At 35.4% G+C, this 18,193-nt stretch overlaps 1 protein-coding gene across 1 annotated transcript; it reads right to left on the bottom strand.

Moving 5' to 3' along the window:
* Positions 1-352: 352 nt before the first annotated feature.
* Positions 353-7,435, bottom strand: zgc:64051 (leukocyte surface antigen CD53). Its single transcript, XM_052098035.1, has 8 exons — positions 7,302-7,435; positions 6,160-6,239; positions 2,388-2,576; positions 2,183-2,257; positions 1,945-2,046; positions 1,756-1,863; positions 1,517-1,600; positions 353-1,178 (listed from the first exon to the last, which is right to left on the bottom strand). The coding sequence occupies exons 2-8, from the start codon at positions 6,214-6,216 to the stop codon at positions 1,110-1,112; spliced, it is 684 nt and encodes a 227-aa protein (XP_051953995.1). The 5' UTR covers positions 6,217-6,239; positions 7,302-7,435; the 3' UTR covers positions 353-1,109.
* Between the last annotated feature and the right edge of the window lie 10,758 nt (positions 7,436-18,193).

Genomic DNA, 18,193 nt, shown 5'->3' with positions numbered 1-18,193 from the left:
TGTGTGATGGTTAAAGAACAAAATTATTTTAAAACAAACTCATTGTAAAGGAAATCTTAGTTTTTTTGGTGTCCTAAATATTGTGGAGACAGGATTTTGTTTTAAAAATAAAACCATTGAATTCTGATGTCATGTTTCAAAGTTTGTGAAGCTGTTGAAATCACATTCATAACCGAAAGTAATTTTTCAAGCTTCTCTCATGACCATAGCACTGGTTCTAAGTGTGCAGTAAGATCTGCAAAAGGAAGTGCTGGCTTGCTCTTGGTGGTACTTCCTGCATTAACCATAAACAGTGGTAGTATTTGCTTTGTTTCAAAAAGGAGAGACAACATTTTCATTTTGGTTTTAGATTAGTTTACATTTAGTCAGAAAAGAAATAAAATGCATAATTGCTGTAATAGCATCATATAATGTCTTTAAGTGGTGTGATTGTTAAATAAACAATCCCCATACTATGGGTAATCAAATGGCTTCTTCATCACTTACTACAGTTCAGTAAGTAAAGTTCCATAAGAAAAAAAAGTGATAAGAAATAAACGATTACCTTGTCCAGTATACAATTTTTTTTTTCTGATTAACAATTAAGCCAATTACAAGAACATACTCGACATTGCTTAGCATTATTATGTGACAGAGGGAAAATATAATACTTAAGTTATTTTAATAATAGTAGACTATTTATGTACAGTGCAATATGCAGTTAGAAGTATGTAAAGAAGATTCATGATGGAAACATTCTCTAATGCCATTTTTCCATGCTTGATATTCAGATGAGGATGAATCCAGATTCTAAAACCCCTAAGAAGTTTACTTTTAAGCAATCAATTTAAAAATAATACTGCTGAACGAAAAAAAAAAAAAAATTTAGAACCAGTTTAACTGCTCTAATGACAATGAATTAATGTTAAAAAAGAAGTAAAAAGAAGAACTTACAATTGCAACGCCATCAAAAACGAGAACAAAATGATCTTTTGGCAAATAACTCTGACTTTTGTTTATCTGAAAGTAGTTTTTTTTTAATGGCAGTCTAACTGGATTTGATAGTAGATGACAATGGTTATTAACAATATAAACTCTGTAGAAGATGTCCTTGTGGCCCCAACTGTGTATCACTTGTATCCTAATCCAGATCGACTTATGTGGCAGAATAGGGTCATTGAGAAACACATACCCAAGACCTACAAAAAGAGAGGTTCATATTTATAGTCAAGCATCAAAGATACTTGTGCATTTTTCATCCATACTACTTAGTTAATAGTTTTGTGTTTGTCTGAACCAAAGGTAAAACAACATACTGCTAAACAACACTGATGTCTTTCAAAGGTTATGTAAATACAATTTTATTGTCAACTTTTATTTAGCATTTATTAGAACCCCACAACCTCTAAAATTGCACCCTCATGTCATGTGAGGACTAGTGCTGTCGATGACAACCACTTTTGATTCCTAGGTGTGGTGACAAGAAATAAAGCCTCATTCACACTTTAAAATTATACTGAATTACCAATACGTTTACCTCAATAAGGCAGACAACAATGACGGCGATCCCCGTGTTCAAGAGGTTCCTGTCTAACACATCCTTTAGCTTGGTGTAGCAACCCTAAATATAATAATCAAGATAATACGAACTGTTTAACATTGACTCATGATATGAAAATCACCCTGACATTGTTTATACTGTAAAAACTCTATATTTATTATTGTTTTGCTGCTTGGTTGACACAGGATTAGAGAGGGATATGAGTGCTGTATTACCTGATCCCAGTATTGTGTTCCATTATTTAGGCATTGGTCGCTTGAGCAGCATGACGGTGGTACAGATGCTTTCCAGTCTATGTGGCTTTCGATACCACAGCATTTAAGCTGTTGTATTAGAATGTATTAGTGGAATAATGTAATTGAAAGAAAAAGAGAGAAAACATATCATCTGAAATGGGCACTTACTCCCTTTTGCACAGTGTCCCAGTCATTTGTGACATTTCTGGCCATGTCCTCTTTGTATTTATCTAAACTGGCTTTGAGATCATCCTTAATGAACTTGTCAATCTGCAATTTCAAAATTAGATTAGATGATTAAAAACAATCTGATTGACAATAACTCTTTGTTGCTCATGAATAACCTGCATCCATATGCAACTCAGTGTTTGTTATCTATATTAGAGCATCCTCAGGTGTATCTTACATGTCTCTCATACATGAGCAGAAGGCAGGCAGCAGCCAACTCAGCCAGCATTAGAATGAACAGCAGTATAAAGAACTAAATGAAACAAGTAGAGATGTTGAGTTTTATTAAAAGAACACAAACCTAGTTGACTTTAAAGAATTTGAAAACATATAAGTGATGAATGTATTGAATTTTTCTGCATACAGTTGTTTCCAAGACTCACAGATATTAGAAGGCAACGATTTTCCTTCAGAGCTCCAAGAAAGCCCAGGAAGGACACGCAGGAGATGATGATCCCTGTGATGAAGAGAGTGTTGGCTATGTTCAAAGCCTGAAGGCTGGGTAGCAGGGAAGCGAACCTGGAGGATGTCATCAGATAGATTCCCAATCCAAAGATTGTAGCACCACAGATCTGAAATTATATGACAACCAACCAGAGGGGCTCAAATAATAAATAAATCATGATACATAGTATATACTGTATTTTTTATTATTGTTAATGCATTATGAATAAAGACCCTTTCTTTAACAATCTTTTCTTTACTTGTCTGAAGTTACACCAGTTTTGGTAATATTGTTGGCTCCTCTATGATAAATTGTTTGTTTGTTTCCTCATATATCAGTCGTTGTGGATAAAAATGTGTACTAAATTAATAAATGTAAGATGAATAATCAAAATGTAATTACAAAAGTTTAAAAGCACTGGTTAAAAAACACTAAAGTACACATTATAGGACTAGTTCACCCAAAAAATGAAAAATCACTCATCATCTACTCACCCTCATGCCATTCCAGTTGTGTATGACTTAATTTCTTCTGCAGAACACAAACAATGATTTTTAGAAGAATATTTCAGCTCTGTTGGTCCCTTCAATGCATGTGAATGATAGCCATAAATCTGAAGATCCAGAAGTAATCTATAAAACTCCAGTGGTAACAGCTGGTTTTATCTGCTTTTTGGACATTCAGATTTCTGGCCACCATTCACTTGCATTGAAAGGACCAACGGAGCTGAGATATTCTTTTAAAAATCTTTGCTTGTGTTCAGCATAAGAAATAAAGTCATACACATCTCAGATGAATTTTTCTTTTTGGGTGAACTATCCCTCTAAATATATACTGTTTAAATAAGTAACATGCATTCACCAGTTAAATGCTAATTTTTGTGGCCCACATTTCTGATACAGGTTGTTCTGATTCCTGCTGTTTCATGCATTTTAAAGCTAATATAAACAAACATAGAGTGGTGGTGGCGTAGTGGGCTAAAGCACATAACTATTAATCAGAAGGTCATCAGAATGGCTCAATCCCCACAGCCACCACCATTGTGTCCAAGGGGATTATCCCTGTAATAAGTGCACTGTAAGTCGCTTTGGATAAAAGTATTTTTAACCCTTTAAGATCTGAAGGTTATATAGATCACGATAAATTATGGGACTCTCCACCTAAGAAACTGCTGAAAAATCCCCCCAAAAATGTATGATTTGTTTTTATTATTTTTCTGATTTGACATTTCATATCTTAGGGTATAAGGTAGCTCTGAAAAACTGCTTTTGTTTTGTTTCCAATCATGTCAACTGTAACTGGGTAAAACATTTTGTTGATAAAAGAAAGCAATCAAAAGTTATAGCATTACAAACATAAATGAATCCTAATATTTTATCCTAGTGTCCAAATGCCTCTCCAAACAAATAACAACTAAATATTGTACATAAGAAATAATTTCACACACAAATTAAATGGCAAAAGGTATGTTCTCTCTCCACAGCATGCAGAAAAGTGTAACAAGATCTCATTCAGTTCCATTCTGTGTCATTTGAGCCATCATTGAGTTTGTCATGTACTTGGCGCAATCTCCTGGTGGCAATATGTAATAAGAGTGAATGATACTCTTTGCCATTTTGCAGGGGTGTGAGGTAACAATTTACATACAATATACTCACGTTAATGTAATTAACTACTTTTTTCCAAGAACTTTACTTTTCTAAGCAGTTTAAAAATATAATAATTGTACTTTTACTTGAGTAAATTGTAAGTGCTGTAACTGTACTTTTACAGCACTATTTTCCACCGTCTGTGTTCGCTACTTCCCTGTCCTGATTTTATTTTTATCTATCAACATGATTGGCTAGGGAGTCTCATGACTCCCGTCAAATCAAATCACATGTAAAAAAAAACTTGAAGGGCAGCTGCAGATCTGGCACCATCTGTGGAGAAATCCTTCAGCACAGTTTACAGCTGAACATAACCATCCACACCTGGAAGGGATTTTCCCAGTGAAAAAGGCCAACTGCTTGATCGTGTCATGTGAGTTTAACTTGCTCAAGCCAGATATCAGCATCAATCCTGCCTCTAATTTGAAGAAACATATCGAGGTAAATTTCATATTTCTGCTTACTAGATTCTGTGTGTCTATAACGTAACCTGTAATTTAACTCTATCATTTGCAGTCTATCACTGAGATTATTGGGGTGCTGTGAGAGATTAATGCAATGTTATCAGTAGGGCTGGGCAATACAATTATCTTGATGTTTATTGGAAAAAAGATAGATGTCCTTGATCAAATTTTGAGTAGTTTTCTATATTTAGCCAATATTCTACATCTAGAACAGGGGTGATTATTACATCGATCATGATAGCAAGAGCACTACTGGTTGGTGGATCTAGATGAAATATAAAAGATTGACTTTTTATTTCCTGACCTCTGTCCTTGCATGCTGTTTTATTGACAGGCGGCTAATGTTTGAGCGCTAATGCGGTTCGCGCCTAAATGATCAAATGATCCGCCAATGCCCGTCTTGGTGAAGGTTTAATGTAAACGCAGTCGTTTATGTCTAAAGTGAATTTAAACAGTGGTGCAAAAAGCGTATTTGCATCAAAATGTTGGACTTGAAGTGTACATGTATGATGTACATGTATTGATGTCGCCCCTGTACCAAACAACTTGTCCCATGCCTGCTTTACCTCCTCTATTTTGCAGGACATGACATGCCAAGTGATCCTGATTATTTAGCATTTTTTAAATTCCTTGCATTGTTTGATCATATTTTATGTACAACAATAACTCTCTGTCAGCATCAAGTGAAATTTAGACAGTATAACTGATTTTAATGTAATTGTTTCATACATTACGATTTAAAATGGCAATCAGTTTATTGAAAATAAATTTTTAAAATTTAATTTCTGTTATCATGTCTCCCTTTTATTTTTTGGAATCAGATTCATGTAGTGTTTATCAGAGATAAGTGATGTATTTTAAAAGTTGGCATTTTAGTGGGGCATAGGTTTTGCAACTTGGTACTCAATACTCACTACTCATGAGCACTTTTAAATGAGCTACTTTTTTTTTTACTCTTACTTGAGTAGTTTTTTTAGGACAGCTACTTGTACTCTACGTATGATTTTTCAGTACTCATTCCACCCCTGCTGTTCTGCGGCCCTCTTCAGCCAGCCGTGGTCCATTCAGCACAACACGTCGTTTCAGCTTATAGCTGCCCGTTCAGCCCGTTTCATGACCAGCCCACAGAGAAAAGTCCCTGTTCTCCCTATGGCTAGTATTTTCTAAGCTTTAAAACGATACCTTTTTGTGTTGCTCAACCCTATAGTTATTAATATTTTGATAATTATTTTTTTCTCTGAGGGCCTGCCGCAGAGCTTAAAGAGTTATATGAAGGTGAAATTGTGCCTAAATGATTTGCATGCATAGAGTAAGATGTGAAAGCGTAAATCAAATTGTAAGAGTAAAAATAAATTGTAAATCAAGTTGCAAGCATAAGAAAAAAATATTAGCAATACTTATGCTTTTCATAAGTGTAATTGATGTGTTGTGTATCTGTAATTGCGTATTAACAAAGTAAATGTAAAATAAATTTTTTTGCATGCAAATTTTTCTATCATCCTTATAACTTAATTGACACTTTCACAAATCTTACTCTGTGCATGCTATGTATAAATAGCAACATATATCATGTGACAGTCTGAAAATGGATACGTACAAAAAAGATGAAGTTCACCACACACATGGTGTACTTGAGGCCCTTCAGGCAGGACATCTTTCACAGTGTTGCTCAGTTCTCTAAGGATTTCAAATACACATGAAGTTAAAAGATCATCTCACACTTAAACCGTGTGTTCTTATTCAATCTACTAGTATCCATGACACAAAGAATACAGAGTCAGTGAAGTCAGAAACCTCATTTCCTGTCGCAAACCTGAATGAGGAACTGATATAATGGTGGACAATTTGACACATGACACTAAATGGAGCCTCATGAAGTGTTTTACTGTTTGTGATGCATATCCTGTGTTCCCATATAGCGACAGACAATAGTTTAGTTATTTTCTGCCGTTTTTGGTGCGAACAGATACACATCTACAAGCATACAGAGATATATGAACTTAAAGTAGCAAAAAGGTTTTTTTGTTTTTTACAGAAACTCTTTTCAGATTAATTTACGAGTTCCCCACATTTCCATACAGAGGAAGAGCTATTGCCTCTTTTTCAATACTCCAAGCTGTGAATATACACATATACAATAAATGTAAACACATATTCAGTAATGGTCAACCATTAATCTGAATTTTTGGGGGGATTTTGGGTAACTACTGTAATGTCTATGATGTGAGTGTGTGTGTAAATATATATGTAGTATGAATGTCCTGTGGTGTGACATATACTCCATCTAAAACTATTTTAAACAACATTTTACAAATCTTTTATAATTATAATACATGCATTTTTTTTTACCTTATGGAATATTTGTACTGTACATTTTTCTCACACCACTGGACCATTCAAAATTAACTAGTGAAGGCAAAATGGTGAAAAACCTTGATAAAAAATATTGAACAAGTCACAGCACCTAAAGTTTATTCTTTCCCTTATACATTAATTTACATTTTCTTCTAAAACTTTGATGTTGTAAAAACATCATGTATCAAGCACCCATATACAGACTTCTAGAAGTAATTTCATAGAACATGCACTAAAAGTTTCTTGAAGTCAGGAACTATATATGAAAAGACATACACCATATTGCTCTCTCCATAAAATAAATATAGTATATAATCACAATATAACTTATACAATCTGTGGTTTAAAATAAATGGCAAGTACTCAGTCATGTCATAATCTTACCTTGTTATTAAATAATTATATAAACGTCCTCCAGTGAAGAATTATCTTCAAATAAGACAGTTGAAGTCACCCTTTTAACTCTGTTGATCTTAAAACTCTGTGTCACTGCCTGTGGGAGTGCATCAATTGTTACTTCCTCTGTGCATGACGTTGTGTCTAACAGACAGTACAGGGGTGTATAATTAGACTATTGACACAGAGAGAAAGAAAGAAATAAAGACAGGAATGGTGTGAAAAATGTCAATCGATGTGTCACAGGCATGTACATGTGCCCAAAATATATTTTTTGAAGAGAAACATAGGAAATAATGAAACTTACTCTATGTTATTGGGCACACACCGATATGCTTTAACCACAGATGGTTCCATTTTCACAGGGCTGGTACAAATTAAAAGGTACAAAAACAAATGTGCACCATAAAATTTATAAAATTAATCATTAAACCTTTTGAAACATTTTAAAACATTTGTTTTTAGATTAAGTATATATATTGTAAGAATAGTATAATAGTGCATTTGTAAATGCAGTTTGCGTTTTTTTTTATTAGCTCTACTGCTATACAAATTGTGCCCTAAAGTTAGCCTAAGTTTTCTGACAGAACCTAAAATAATATATAAATATAAATATATACATAAATAAAGTTTATATTTAATGTTACCAAACAAGTCGGTAACTTCAATGCGCAACAGTAGCTGATGGTGTGGGAGCTCCTCCCAGGGGTGGTGACCTTGAAACCCTATACTATCACACCAATTTCATTGGCTGGTTAAACTTGGCACTAAGCATCCAGTGCCAGACCCTCAGAATTTTCCTCTTTCAGCGTTGATTTTATTTGTTGCCTAAAGGCCATTCTTGAGATTTGTCTTCAAAGAGATTGCATTCCGGTTCAAGGTCCTACACTTTGGGTTGTCCCTGGTCTCTCGCACACTTACAAAATGTGTCAAGGTTGAGCAGCAGCCGTGTTACCGCTACAAACAGTTGCTTCTAGCTGAATCGGAGGTCGTGCAAGCACAGAGACCTGTTGCTTGCGCATTGGGAACTTAAGGTAAAATGGACACATTTTTGTCAGCAAGTTTTCTTAGGAATGAAACTCAACTCGATAATAATGTCGGCACCTGACCGACTAACAATGCTCATTGAGTCTGATTGCATTAACTATGTAGAAACAAGGTTCATCCTTATGTCTTTCTTGCAGGTGTCACTCTAATGTGAAAGGCCTTCTTATTGACAAACATTACGAAATTATATTTTTTCAATCAAATATGAAATATTGTCTTAGTCATCTGTCTAAAAATGTGTATCATTAATTTGCATGTACAGACTTTTGGTTTTCCTCTTATAGTGGTTTTGCCAAGGGTTCCAATAGATGGGGATAGAGAAGCACAATGAACTGGAGAAGGGGAAATGGGACGTTCAAGCCTGAGAAAAGCCAAAGCGTTTAAGGAATTGCAATAAAAACACCATTAGTATACTGCTTTAAAAAAAAAAAAGCAGTACTTTTGCCCCCAAAGTATGAACGTTTATCTTAAACCATACAGGCTCTTAGTTTTAGTTGACAACCCTGAGAGATAAGCAAACTCAAACATTCACATTAAGAATCTGTTGGGGCACTCCTCTTTTGGAGCACAAACCAAGAAAATGGCATACCCTAACTAAAATGGTTATAGTTTATATATAAATAAACATTGTCAGCAGTGTCCTGTGGTATGACACTTCTAAATCCATTTCAAACATCTAAATCTATTTCAAACAACATTTTCTTATTGTAATTGGTAACAATTTACAGTTATATTTCTTATCAACTACATTAGTTAACATGAACCAACAGTGCACAATACTTACTACTTTATGTGTACACATACTATGCATTTTTAATATTAAAAGTATTTTAACATTAATTAATGCATTATGAGCAATTGTATTTTTTTTTATTATAAAATTAACATTAAAGGAATAGTTCACCCAAAAATGAAAATTCTCACATAATTTACTCACCCTCATGCCATCCCAGATGTGTATGACCTTCTTTCTTCTGCTGAACACATCAAAATATTTTTAGAAGAATATATCAGAACTGTAGGTTTGTACAATGCAAGTGAATAGTGATCCGGCCTTTGAAGATCCAAAAAGGAGGTAAAGTCAGCATAAACGTAATTAATCAGACTCGAGTTGTTTAATCAATATCTTCTGAAGTGATCCAGTTGTTTTGGGTGAGAATAGACTAAAATGTAACTCCTTTTTCATTGTACATCTTGACAGTAGACTTCTTGGTGATCATGAGTTCAAGCTCGATAACACTTCCTTTAGCACCATCTCTAGCATTCTGGCAAGCAAGAACTAGGAACCTTGTAATCGAGCTTAAAGTCATGATCTTGCCTAAAAACTGTAATGGCAAGATGTGCAATGAAAAAAGAGTTATATTTTGGTCTGTTCTGGAGTCATATGGAATTATTGATTACTTGTATGCTGACTTTATCTTTTTTGGAGCTTCAAAGGCCTGATCACCAGTCACTTGCATTGAATGGACCTACAGAGCTTAGATATACTTCCAAAAATGTTGTGTTCTGCAGAAGATAGAAAGTCATGCACATCTAAGATGGCATGAGGGTGACTAAATGATGAGAGAATTTTAATTATGATGGAGTGGGGCCCATTTTCATGACCTAGGGCCCCACAAACCCACAAGCCGTCTCTTCGTCCCCAGCTCTGTGACTGTATTGTTGACTGCACTGCCCCGGACCGTAATGTATGTGTTGTATATGTTCCGAATTGGCCTCTCTGGGACTATTGACTCGTCTTTCTCACCTGTATCTATCCTGCTCTAAATATGCTATCCTTCTCTCCCACTGTTCAATGTCTTATATTGTATATTTGATATGTGTTTCTCTGTTTAATGCTTTGCTTGATTTCTGTGCATCCACCTTGAGCTTTGGAAAGGTGCTAAACAAAAGTCGTCTAAAATAATAAACATTATTATTATTATTATTCATATTGATCTACTGACACACAAATCATGGCTACTGTTAAAAGTAATCGATAGCTCTTTGATACCATTGCTGGTAGAATCCCCAAACTGATAATGCATGAACTGAGTTTAGAGTTTGCACAGAAATAGACATGGTTCTCAAATGTCTTAGCGCTATGACCTATTTCTCGGGAAAATAGAAAACTGCACTTTGCGTCCCTATATTAATATACAATACACCCACAATTTGTGCAAACACTCTCACCCACGACCACTCGTAGAGCCCAGAATCTTTAATTTAGAAATCTGACATGTTGCAGACGACCATGAAGACCACACAGAATTTGATGCAGCAGCTTGCTCAACAACAAGCTGATGATCACTGAACAACCTTTGCCATAAAACTACATTTACTTTAAACACAGCATAATTGTAGATAACAGCAACTTGAAGTGACACAAAACCCCCTTGCATATATTTGACCAATGCAAATAATTAATAATAATAAAAAGTATTCATTATTATAAAACTGGGAACAAATCCTGTTAATGTTCCACCATGAATGACCTGACCTTAAAATGTCCAAATGCTGCACCGGCAGTGCTTCTCTGACTCTATGTGGAAAGTAATTAATAAGAATTCATCAACATTTCAGTAGCACTTCATTTTACAGTACGTGTACTTTTCTGGTACATATATGGTAAATATGTTGTACCTACAGACAATTGTTGGGTATTAACAGGCACTCATGGTATATGCACATGGCAACTTATATGATACATTACTGTATGGATGTTATTATAGTTAATTAAATCTAAAATGAAAACGAACTAAAATAATTTTCGTTACCTAAAATAAAAATTGAAATTATTGGAAAAAACTGAAACGAAACTAAAATACTTTTTCATAACTCCAAAACTAACTAAAATAAAAAAATCTCACATTTCTTGACACTTTCAATTATGATCCAAATGTACATATATATATTAAATACATTTTTATATTTTCTTCTACACCTTCACATCTTTACAATTGCTTTTCACACCAGTTAACATGAAATGAGTTCTGCCACACATCACAAAGTAAAATCATCCATTTTAAACCTCAAAAAGATAAAGGGATAGTTGACCCAAAAATTAAAACTCTCTTATCATTTACGCACACTCATGCCATCCCAGATGTGTATATGACTTTCTTTCTTCAGCTGAACACAAAAAAATATTTTTAGTAGAGTATTTCAGCTCTGTAGTTAAATACAATGCAAGTGAAAGGGATCTGAAACCTTGAAGCTCTAAAAAGCACATAAAGGCAGCATAAAAGTCATCCATAAAACTCCAGTGGTTTAATTCATGTCTTCTGAAGTGATCTAATCTGTTTTGAGTGTGACCTGACCAAAATATAACTCCTTTTTCACTACACATCTATCGATTGCAGATTTCAAGCTCGACAACACTTACTAGCACAGTTCGCAGAGTGCTAGATGGATCTGGGGCTGGTTGCATAAAACTGTTTTAGACTAGTCTTACTAGTTAGTCGTCTAAAATGTTGGTCTTAATTTTTTCAGTCAGTCGCATAAAAACTTAGATCAGTCTAATTAAAGACCAAAATGTAAGACAGCACACCTCAGGCTAACTTTTGTTTACATTCCATTTTGCCATTGAAAATAACTGTCAGCTGAGCCAGTGGGGGCTGAAAGGGGCTTGAGTTGAGACTTGGTTGAAGACTTTGACTTCAAAAATGGTAACAAAATGTTGTGTTTTTAATTATTTGGGTTAATTCACTAAATGTGTTCATTAAAAAACATTTTGAAGCATTGTAGTCCTCTAAGCAAATATTCTCAGCGAATAAAAAATGTATTGAGCGTCCACTGTCGGACATTTTTTTTAAGCTGTCTTATTTTCCCCACAATGCAATGAAAATTAGACTGTCTTACCAAAGACAACTGTGAGCTTGTTTTATGCAACAGGCTTTCTATGGCGTCTTTAGCTAGTCAAACTAATTGTTAGATGCAGTCTTAAGTTAATGGCTATGATGTATAATGGCTGGTCATTATAATCATGCTTGAAATCATGATTTCCAAGGAGATTTCTGATGTCCAGATTAACAGTAAAACTGAAGAGTAAGCTGGATTGCATTGTTTTGTTTTCATCTTAACTGCATACTGAAGAGCAAGTCTCAAGTGCCTGTTGTCAAGTGATGGTTCCTATGCTTCAATATACAAACTTTGATTGGGTAAAGTCCTGAATGCTCCAAAAGAAAGTTGTAATCCTATATGGTGTACAGTATCCAGCATTTTAATGTAAGATTTCCTTGCAGATCCGTAAACTATGCTCCCATAGTCCATTTGGGATTGCACCAGACGTAGAAGTGTACTGCAATCTGCACCCCATTTCGTTTTAGTCAGTACCTTTATGTTGTTCATTTTTTTTAAGGCATTTGTTTCTTAAGTTTTTTATGTAGGATAAAATAAAGTTTTTTTATCCAAAGCTAACCCTGAAATCTTAGTCTCTTTTGTGACTTTTATAGGTTATCTCCAGGAAGAGCTCTGGATCCAGATGTAGAGATTGCAGCAAGCAGAAATGCAAACATACAGTTTATAATTTGGATAATTTCAATCCATTTCTAACTGACCAATCATATATTTTGTTTATGCACATCTGTAATTACCTTTCAATACAATTCATATTTTCCACCGTAACAGATGCACAAATTGTCGACATACAGACTATAGAATACATTTGACCCCATAACATTTGCAATAAAGTTCATTTTAATACTAAACAAGAAAACTGAGGCACACCTAATTCTTTTGTGTGTATATTCAAAGTTCCTATTCATGAAAAAGTCTATTCGATAAGAAATTAGAAATGAAAATGGGTAGGTACCCTCTAAAACCAAATTCATACAGATGTTTAAAAATGCCAAATCTCCAAGTAGTATCATATTTTCTAGATCAAAGAAAACTGCTACTGCATGCTCTTTTGATAAAACCATTACGTACAAATGATTCCAGTCTTATGAGATGGTCTAAATTGCTTCTTCCTCATCTGAAACCACGCAGATAATCACTGATCTTATGGTCTTTCTCTAGCATCCACACTAATAGTTTATTGACCATTATTTCCATGGTTTTACATAGGCTGCTGGTGAGGGCTATAGGGCAGTAGTTGTTGGAGTCTGTATGATCTTTGCCCGGTTTAGGTATGGGTATAACTGTTGCTTCTTTCCAATAGCACTTCTCCTGATTTCCAAATGGTGTTAAAATTATCCATACAGTGCATCCGGAAAGTATTCACAACACTTCACTTTTTCCACATTTTGTTAGGTTACAGCCTTATTATATTAATTATTTTCCTTAAAATTCTACAAACAATACCCCATAATGACAACGTGAAAGAAGTTTGTTTGAAATCTTTGCAAATTTATTACACAAAAAAAAAAAAAACACCACATGTTCATAAGTATTCACAGCTTTTGCTCAATACTGTGTTGAAGTACCTTTGGCACCAATTACAGCTTCAAGTCTTTTTGTGTATGAAGCTACAAGTTTGGCACACCTATTTTTGGGCAGTTTCTCCCATTTTCCTTTGCAGGACCTCAAGCTCCATCAGGTTGGATGGGGAGTGTCGGTGCACAGCCATTTTCAGATCTCTCCAGAGATGTTCAATTGGGTTGAAGTCTGGGCTCTGGCTGGGCCACTCAAGGAAATTCACAGAGTTGTCCCATAGCCACTCCTTTGTTATCTTGGTTGTGTGCTTAGGGTCATTGTCCTGTTGGAAGATGAACCGTCACCCTTCTAAGGCCCTTCTCACCCAATCGTGTAGTTTGACCGGGCGGCCAGCTCTAGGAAGGGTCCTGGTGGTTCCAAACTTCTTTCATTCTGGAGTAGTGGTGGTGTAGTGGGCTAAAGCGCATATCTGTTAATCAGAAGGTCACTGGTTCGAGCCCCACAGCCACCACCATTGTGTCCTTGAGCAAGTCACTTAACTCCAGGTTGCTCCGGGGGGATTGTCCCTGTAATACGTGCACTGTAAGTCGCTTTGGATAAAAGGGTCTGCCAAATACATAAATGTAAATGTTAAACATACTAATCAACATTACACTCTGCTCATTGGGACCTTCAATACTGCAGAAACGTATCTGTGCCTCGAAACAATCCTGTCTCGGAGGTCTACAGACAATTCCTTGGACTTCATGGCTTGTGACATGCACTGTTAACTGTGAGACCTTATATAGACAGGTGTGTGCCTTTCCAAATCATGTCCAATCAACTGAATTTACCACAGGTGGATCAAGTTGTAGAAACATCTCAAGGATGATCAGTGGAAACAGGATGCACCCGAGCTCAATGATTTGAGTGTCATGGCAAAGGCTGTGAATACATGTACATGTGATTTTTATTTTTTTTATTTTTAATAAATTAGCAAAAATGTCAAACAAACTTCTTTCACATTGTCATTATGGGGTATTGTTTGTAGAATTTTGAGGAAAATAATGAATTTAATCCATTTTGGAATGAGGCTGTAACATAACAAAATGTGGAAAAAGTGAAGCGTTGTGAATACTTTCCGGATGCACTGTAAGAATTAATAATACATTATGGGGTAAGTGCTTTAGGAACTGGTAATAAACTTTATCTGGTCCAACAGCAGTACCATTTGAGTTCTTTAAAGCTTTAAGAAGCTCTTCCATTAAAAAGGGCAGGTTGTATGGCTATGTGTTATCTAAAGAAATGTCAAGTTGGTTCTGTTCCTGTTGTGTTTTATTCCTTGGAACTCAGGGAGACTTTCTAATGAAGAGTTTCTCTCAAAAGTCTCTGCAAGCTTGTTAGCAATTTCTTGTTTTATAGTTAACACAGTGCCTTGACTCTTAAAATGTCGTATTTGTGATCCACCTTTTTTGCCCTTCATCTTTCGGATCATGTCCCATACTTTCTTTGTTGGTGCATGTGCTGTTAAACTTGATATATATTTTTTCCAGCTTTGTCTTTTTGTTTCATTTATGATTCTACATGCTTTGGACCGGCAAATGTTCAATTTAATGAGGTTTTCTGTTGTTGGGTGTTTGTTAAACATCCTTTCTGCCATTTTCTGTTCTTCAATAGCCTTTTTGCACTTTTCATCAAACCTTGGGTTAGTCTGTCTGTATGGCTATGTTGATGTTTCTGGAACAGCCTTTTCTGCTATTTCTATTAAAGTATCCGTAAACCTCTTCATTGAGTCATGATGTTCTTGGAGCCCTATGCTGAATTTCTCATAACAAAGTGTCTGAAAAGAGTACCAGTTGGCTCTTTTAAGATGCCATCTTGGAGTTCTTTGTTGGATTTCTGCTTCTGATGAAATAACAATCAGAGAAAAGTGGTCACTTCCACACAGATCATCACTGACTTGCCACAAGAAGTCGAGCAATAGTTCAGGCTCACATATAGTTAGGTCAATAGCAGTGTAGGTTCCATGTCCTGGATGCAGACAAGTGTACGAACATCATTTAATATGCATAGATTATTATTAGAGATAAGGTCCTCAATCATTTTGCCTTTTGTATTTGTGCAGCTTTCTCCCATAGTGGACTATGACTATTAAAATCTCCCATTAGTATTTATGGGGATGGCAACTGGTGTACCAATCTGTCCAAGTCATGTAATGCTACGGAAACATCAGGGGGTATGTAAATGGAGCACAGGGAAATGGCTTTATGGAGCGTTAAACGCGCAGCTACTGCTTGCAAATTTGAATCTATTGTTATAGGTCACATCTAACTAATATGGCCAATCCACCCAAGGGTCGTTGCATATTTTGGCCAAATGCATTCAATATTGTATCGTTTTTTAAGGTCAATGAGCTGCTTGATACCAAGTGAGTCTCTTGAAGACAAAAGGCAATGGGAATATCAACAGCAGATAAACGCTGCAGTTCAGCAAAGTTGAGTTTGATCCCTCGGCAGTTCCGCTGAATAATGCGAATATTCATTCTCAAATAGGCAAAACTTGTACATGCCATTTACTTCTGCATTTTGGAGATAAGCTACGGCTATGAGAGGTTATGTTCTCTTATTTCAATATCCTTTGAAATTTCAGTCTTTTGACATTTTCTTGAGTAACTTCTTGTAATTGTGTTGTAATACTACTTTATGTCTTTTTTTCTCTTGAAGATTGGTTGTGTTCAGCTGACAGAATTTGTTCTTCGCTGACTTGGGTCTAACTTGATGTAATTTGGTTTTGGGTGCTTTGAGTCTTCTTTTTAGCCAAGATAGATTTTTTGTTTATGTATTGTGGTTTGTCATTATTCACCCAGGTCAAGTCTGTCTGGCATTCAGCAGTGCTCGTGATTGGTTTTACCACAGAGGCATAAGATTTCCTTATATTAAAGGCAGGAGACTCCTCAACCACTCTGCATGCTACAACGTAGCTTGCTCTCTCCATATATTTTACTCTCTGGATTTCTTCCTCTTTGATCCTGACTCCTTTGATGACTGGACAGACTTCTGATGAAGTGGAGTGATCAGTTGCAGCATTTTATCGGTCTTGTACAGCCTGATTCATGCCCTTCCTCTACACAATTACAACATACTGACTTGTTTTTACATCCTGCAGAGCCGTGGCCAAATTGTTGGTTAATACTTTGTCATTTAAGCAAGGTCTTCTTCACATGACAACTGGTAGTCAAGTGCATATATGAGTCTCCATGCCCAAAATGAGAATTGTCAACACACACATAATCATTAGTCATGTAGATGGTATGTCATCAAGATACCTTCATGAATTGCCAGAAATTACAAGGATGTAAGGAGGGTAATGTCATGGTACATACCAATCCAACCCTCTACAATCATGTTGGAGAAAGAATTGTCATTTGCTAGTAAATTTGTTTTTTACTCGCCAGACTTTACTCGCTAGACCCCTCTCTCAGTTTGCTTAATATATATTTTTTGTTTCATTATGTTTACATTTCGTCAAAAGTCTGACGAGTAAAAACCAAATTTACTAGCAAATGACAATTCGTTCTCCAACATGATTGTAGAGAGTTGGATTGGTATGTACCATGACATTACCCTCCTTACATCCTTTATTGCTTTATGATTTTAATCACATTTTAGCTTTTTAAAAATTTACAAATTTCACATTCTATCAATTTATATGATGTCATGAAATCACATTTTTAATAATGATACAAGCTGTAAAATTGTTTTAACAAAACAATTCACAAGGTAGGAACCATATAATTAGGGGTCAAAATTGTGAAATTTGGCTGACAATTAATTGTCAAACAAGTAAGTGCGATTATGATGATTAATTGTCTGTTTTATGTGTTTCATGAATATGACGATAAATTACCATACAAACTCATGCTTCATGCACACCACAGTAATTTATAAAATTTTTGCTTGGGTCATATAATAAAATAAGGGTTCATGATTTATTTTTCAGGCTTCAGAAACGTATGGATAACAGTCAAATATAAAAGTATAACATTTTCATTTTAATTATCAAAATATGTCTAAATAACTCAAATATAGTTCTCTTAAATGTCCGATTTATTTTTGATCCACTGGACTTTTTCAGTGTTTTGTTTTCTTTTGCAAACCAGCCAACCCGTATAGCTATTCAATTATATTATATAATACTGAGGGTTTCGCTGTCCTTTTCTGCATATCGTGGCGCCGTTTTGTGGTCCGTTCGGCTCATTTTAACTTATTTTAGACCATTTTGCGGCCCGCTCGGATCTCCCGATGGCCAGTCAGCCCCTTATCGGCACCAAAGTGCGTCGGCCCACCGGGAAAATGCCGTTAACAGCAGACGTTTTTTTGGTCGCATAGTGCGAAATTTACTCGCATATGTGTTTGATTTACTCGCAATATAGAGGGCTGCAATCAGTTAAGAGAATCAGTGTTCAGTTAAAAATTGTTAGATAAGTTGAATTGCAATGA

The sequence above is a fragment of the Xyrauchen texanus genome, chromosome 3, assembly GCF_025860055.1.
Source record: "Xyrauchen texanus isolate HMW12.3.18 chromosome 3, RBS_HiC_50CHRs, whole genome shotgun sequence".
In the NCBI taxonomy this organism is placed as follows: Eukaryota; Metazoa; Chordata; class Actinopteri; order Cypriniformes; family Catostomidae; genus Xyrauchen; species Xyrauchen texanus.
The sequence above is the reverse complement of the archived record's forward strand: the minus strand, read 5'-3'. Positions and strand labels throughout refer to the sequence as shown.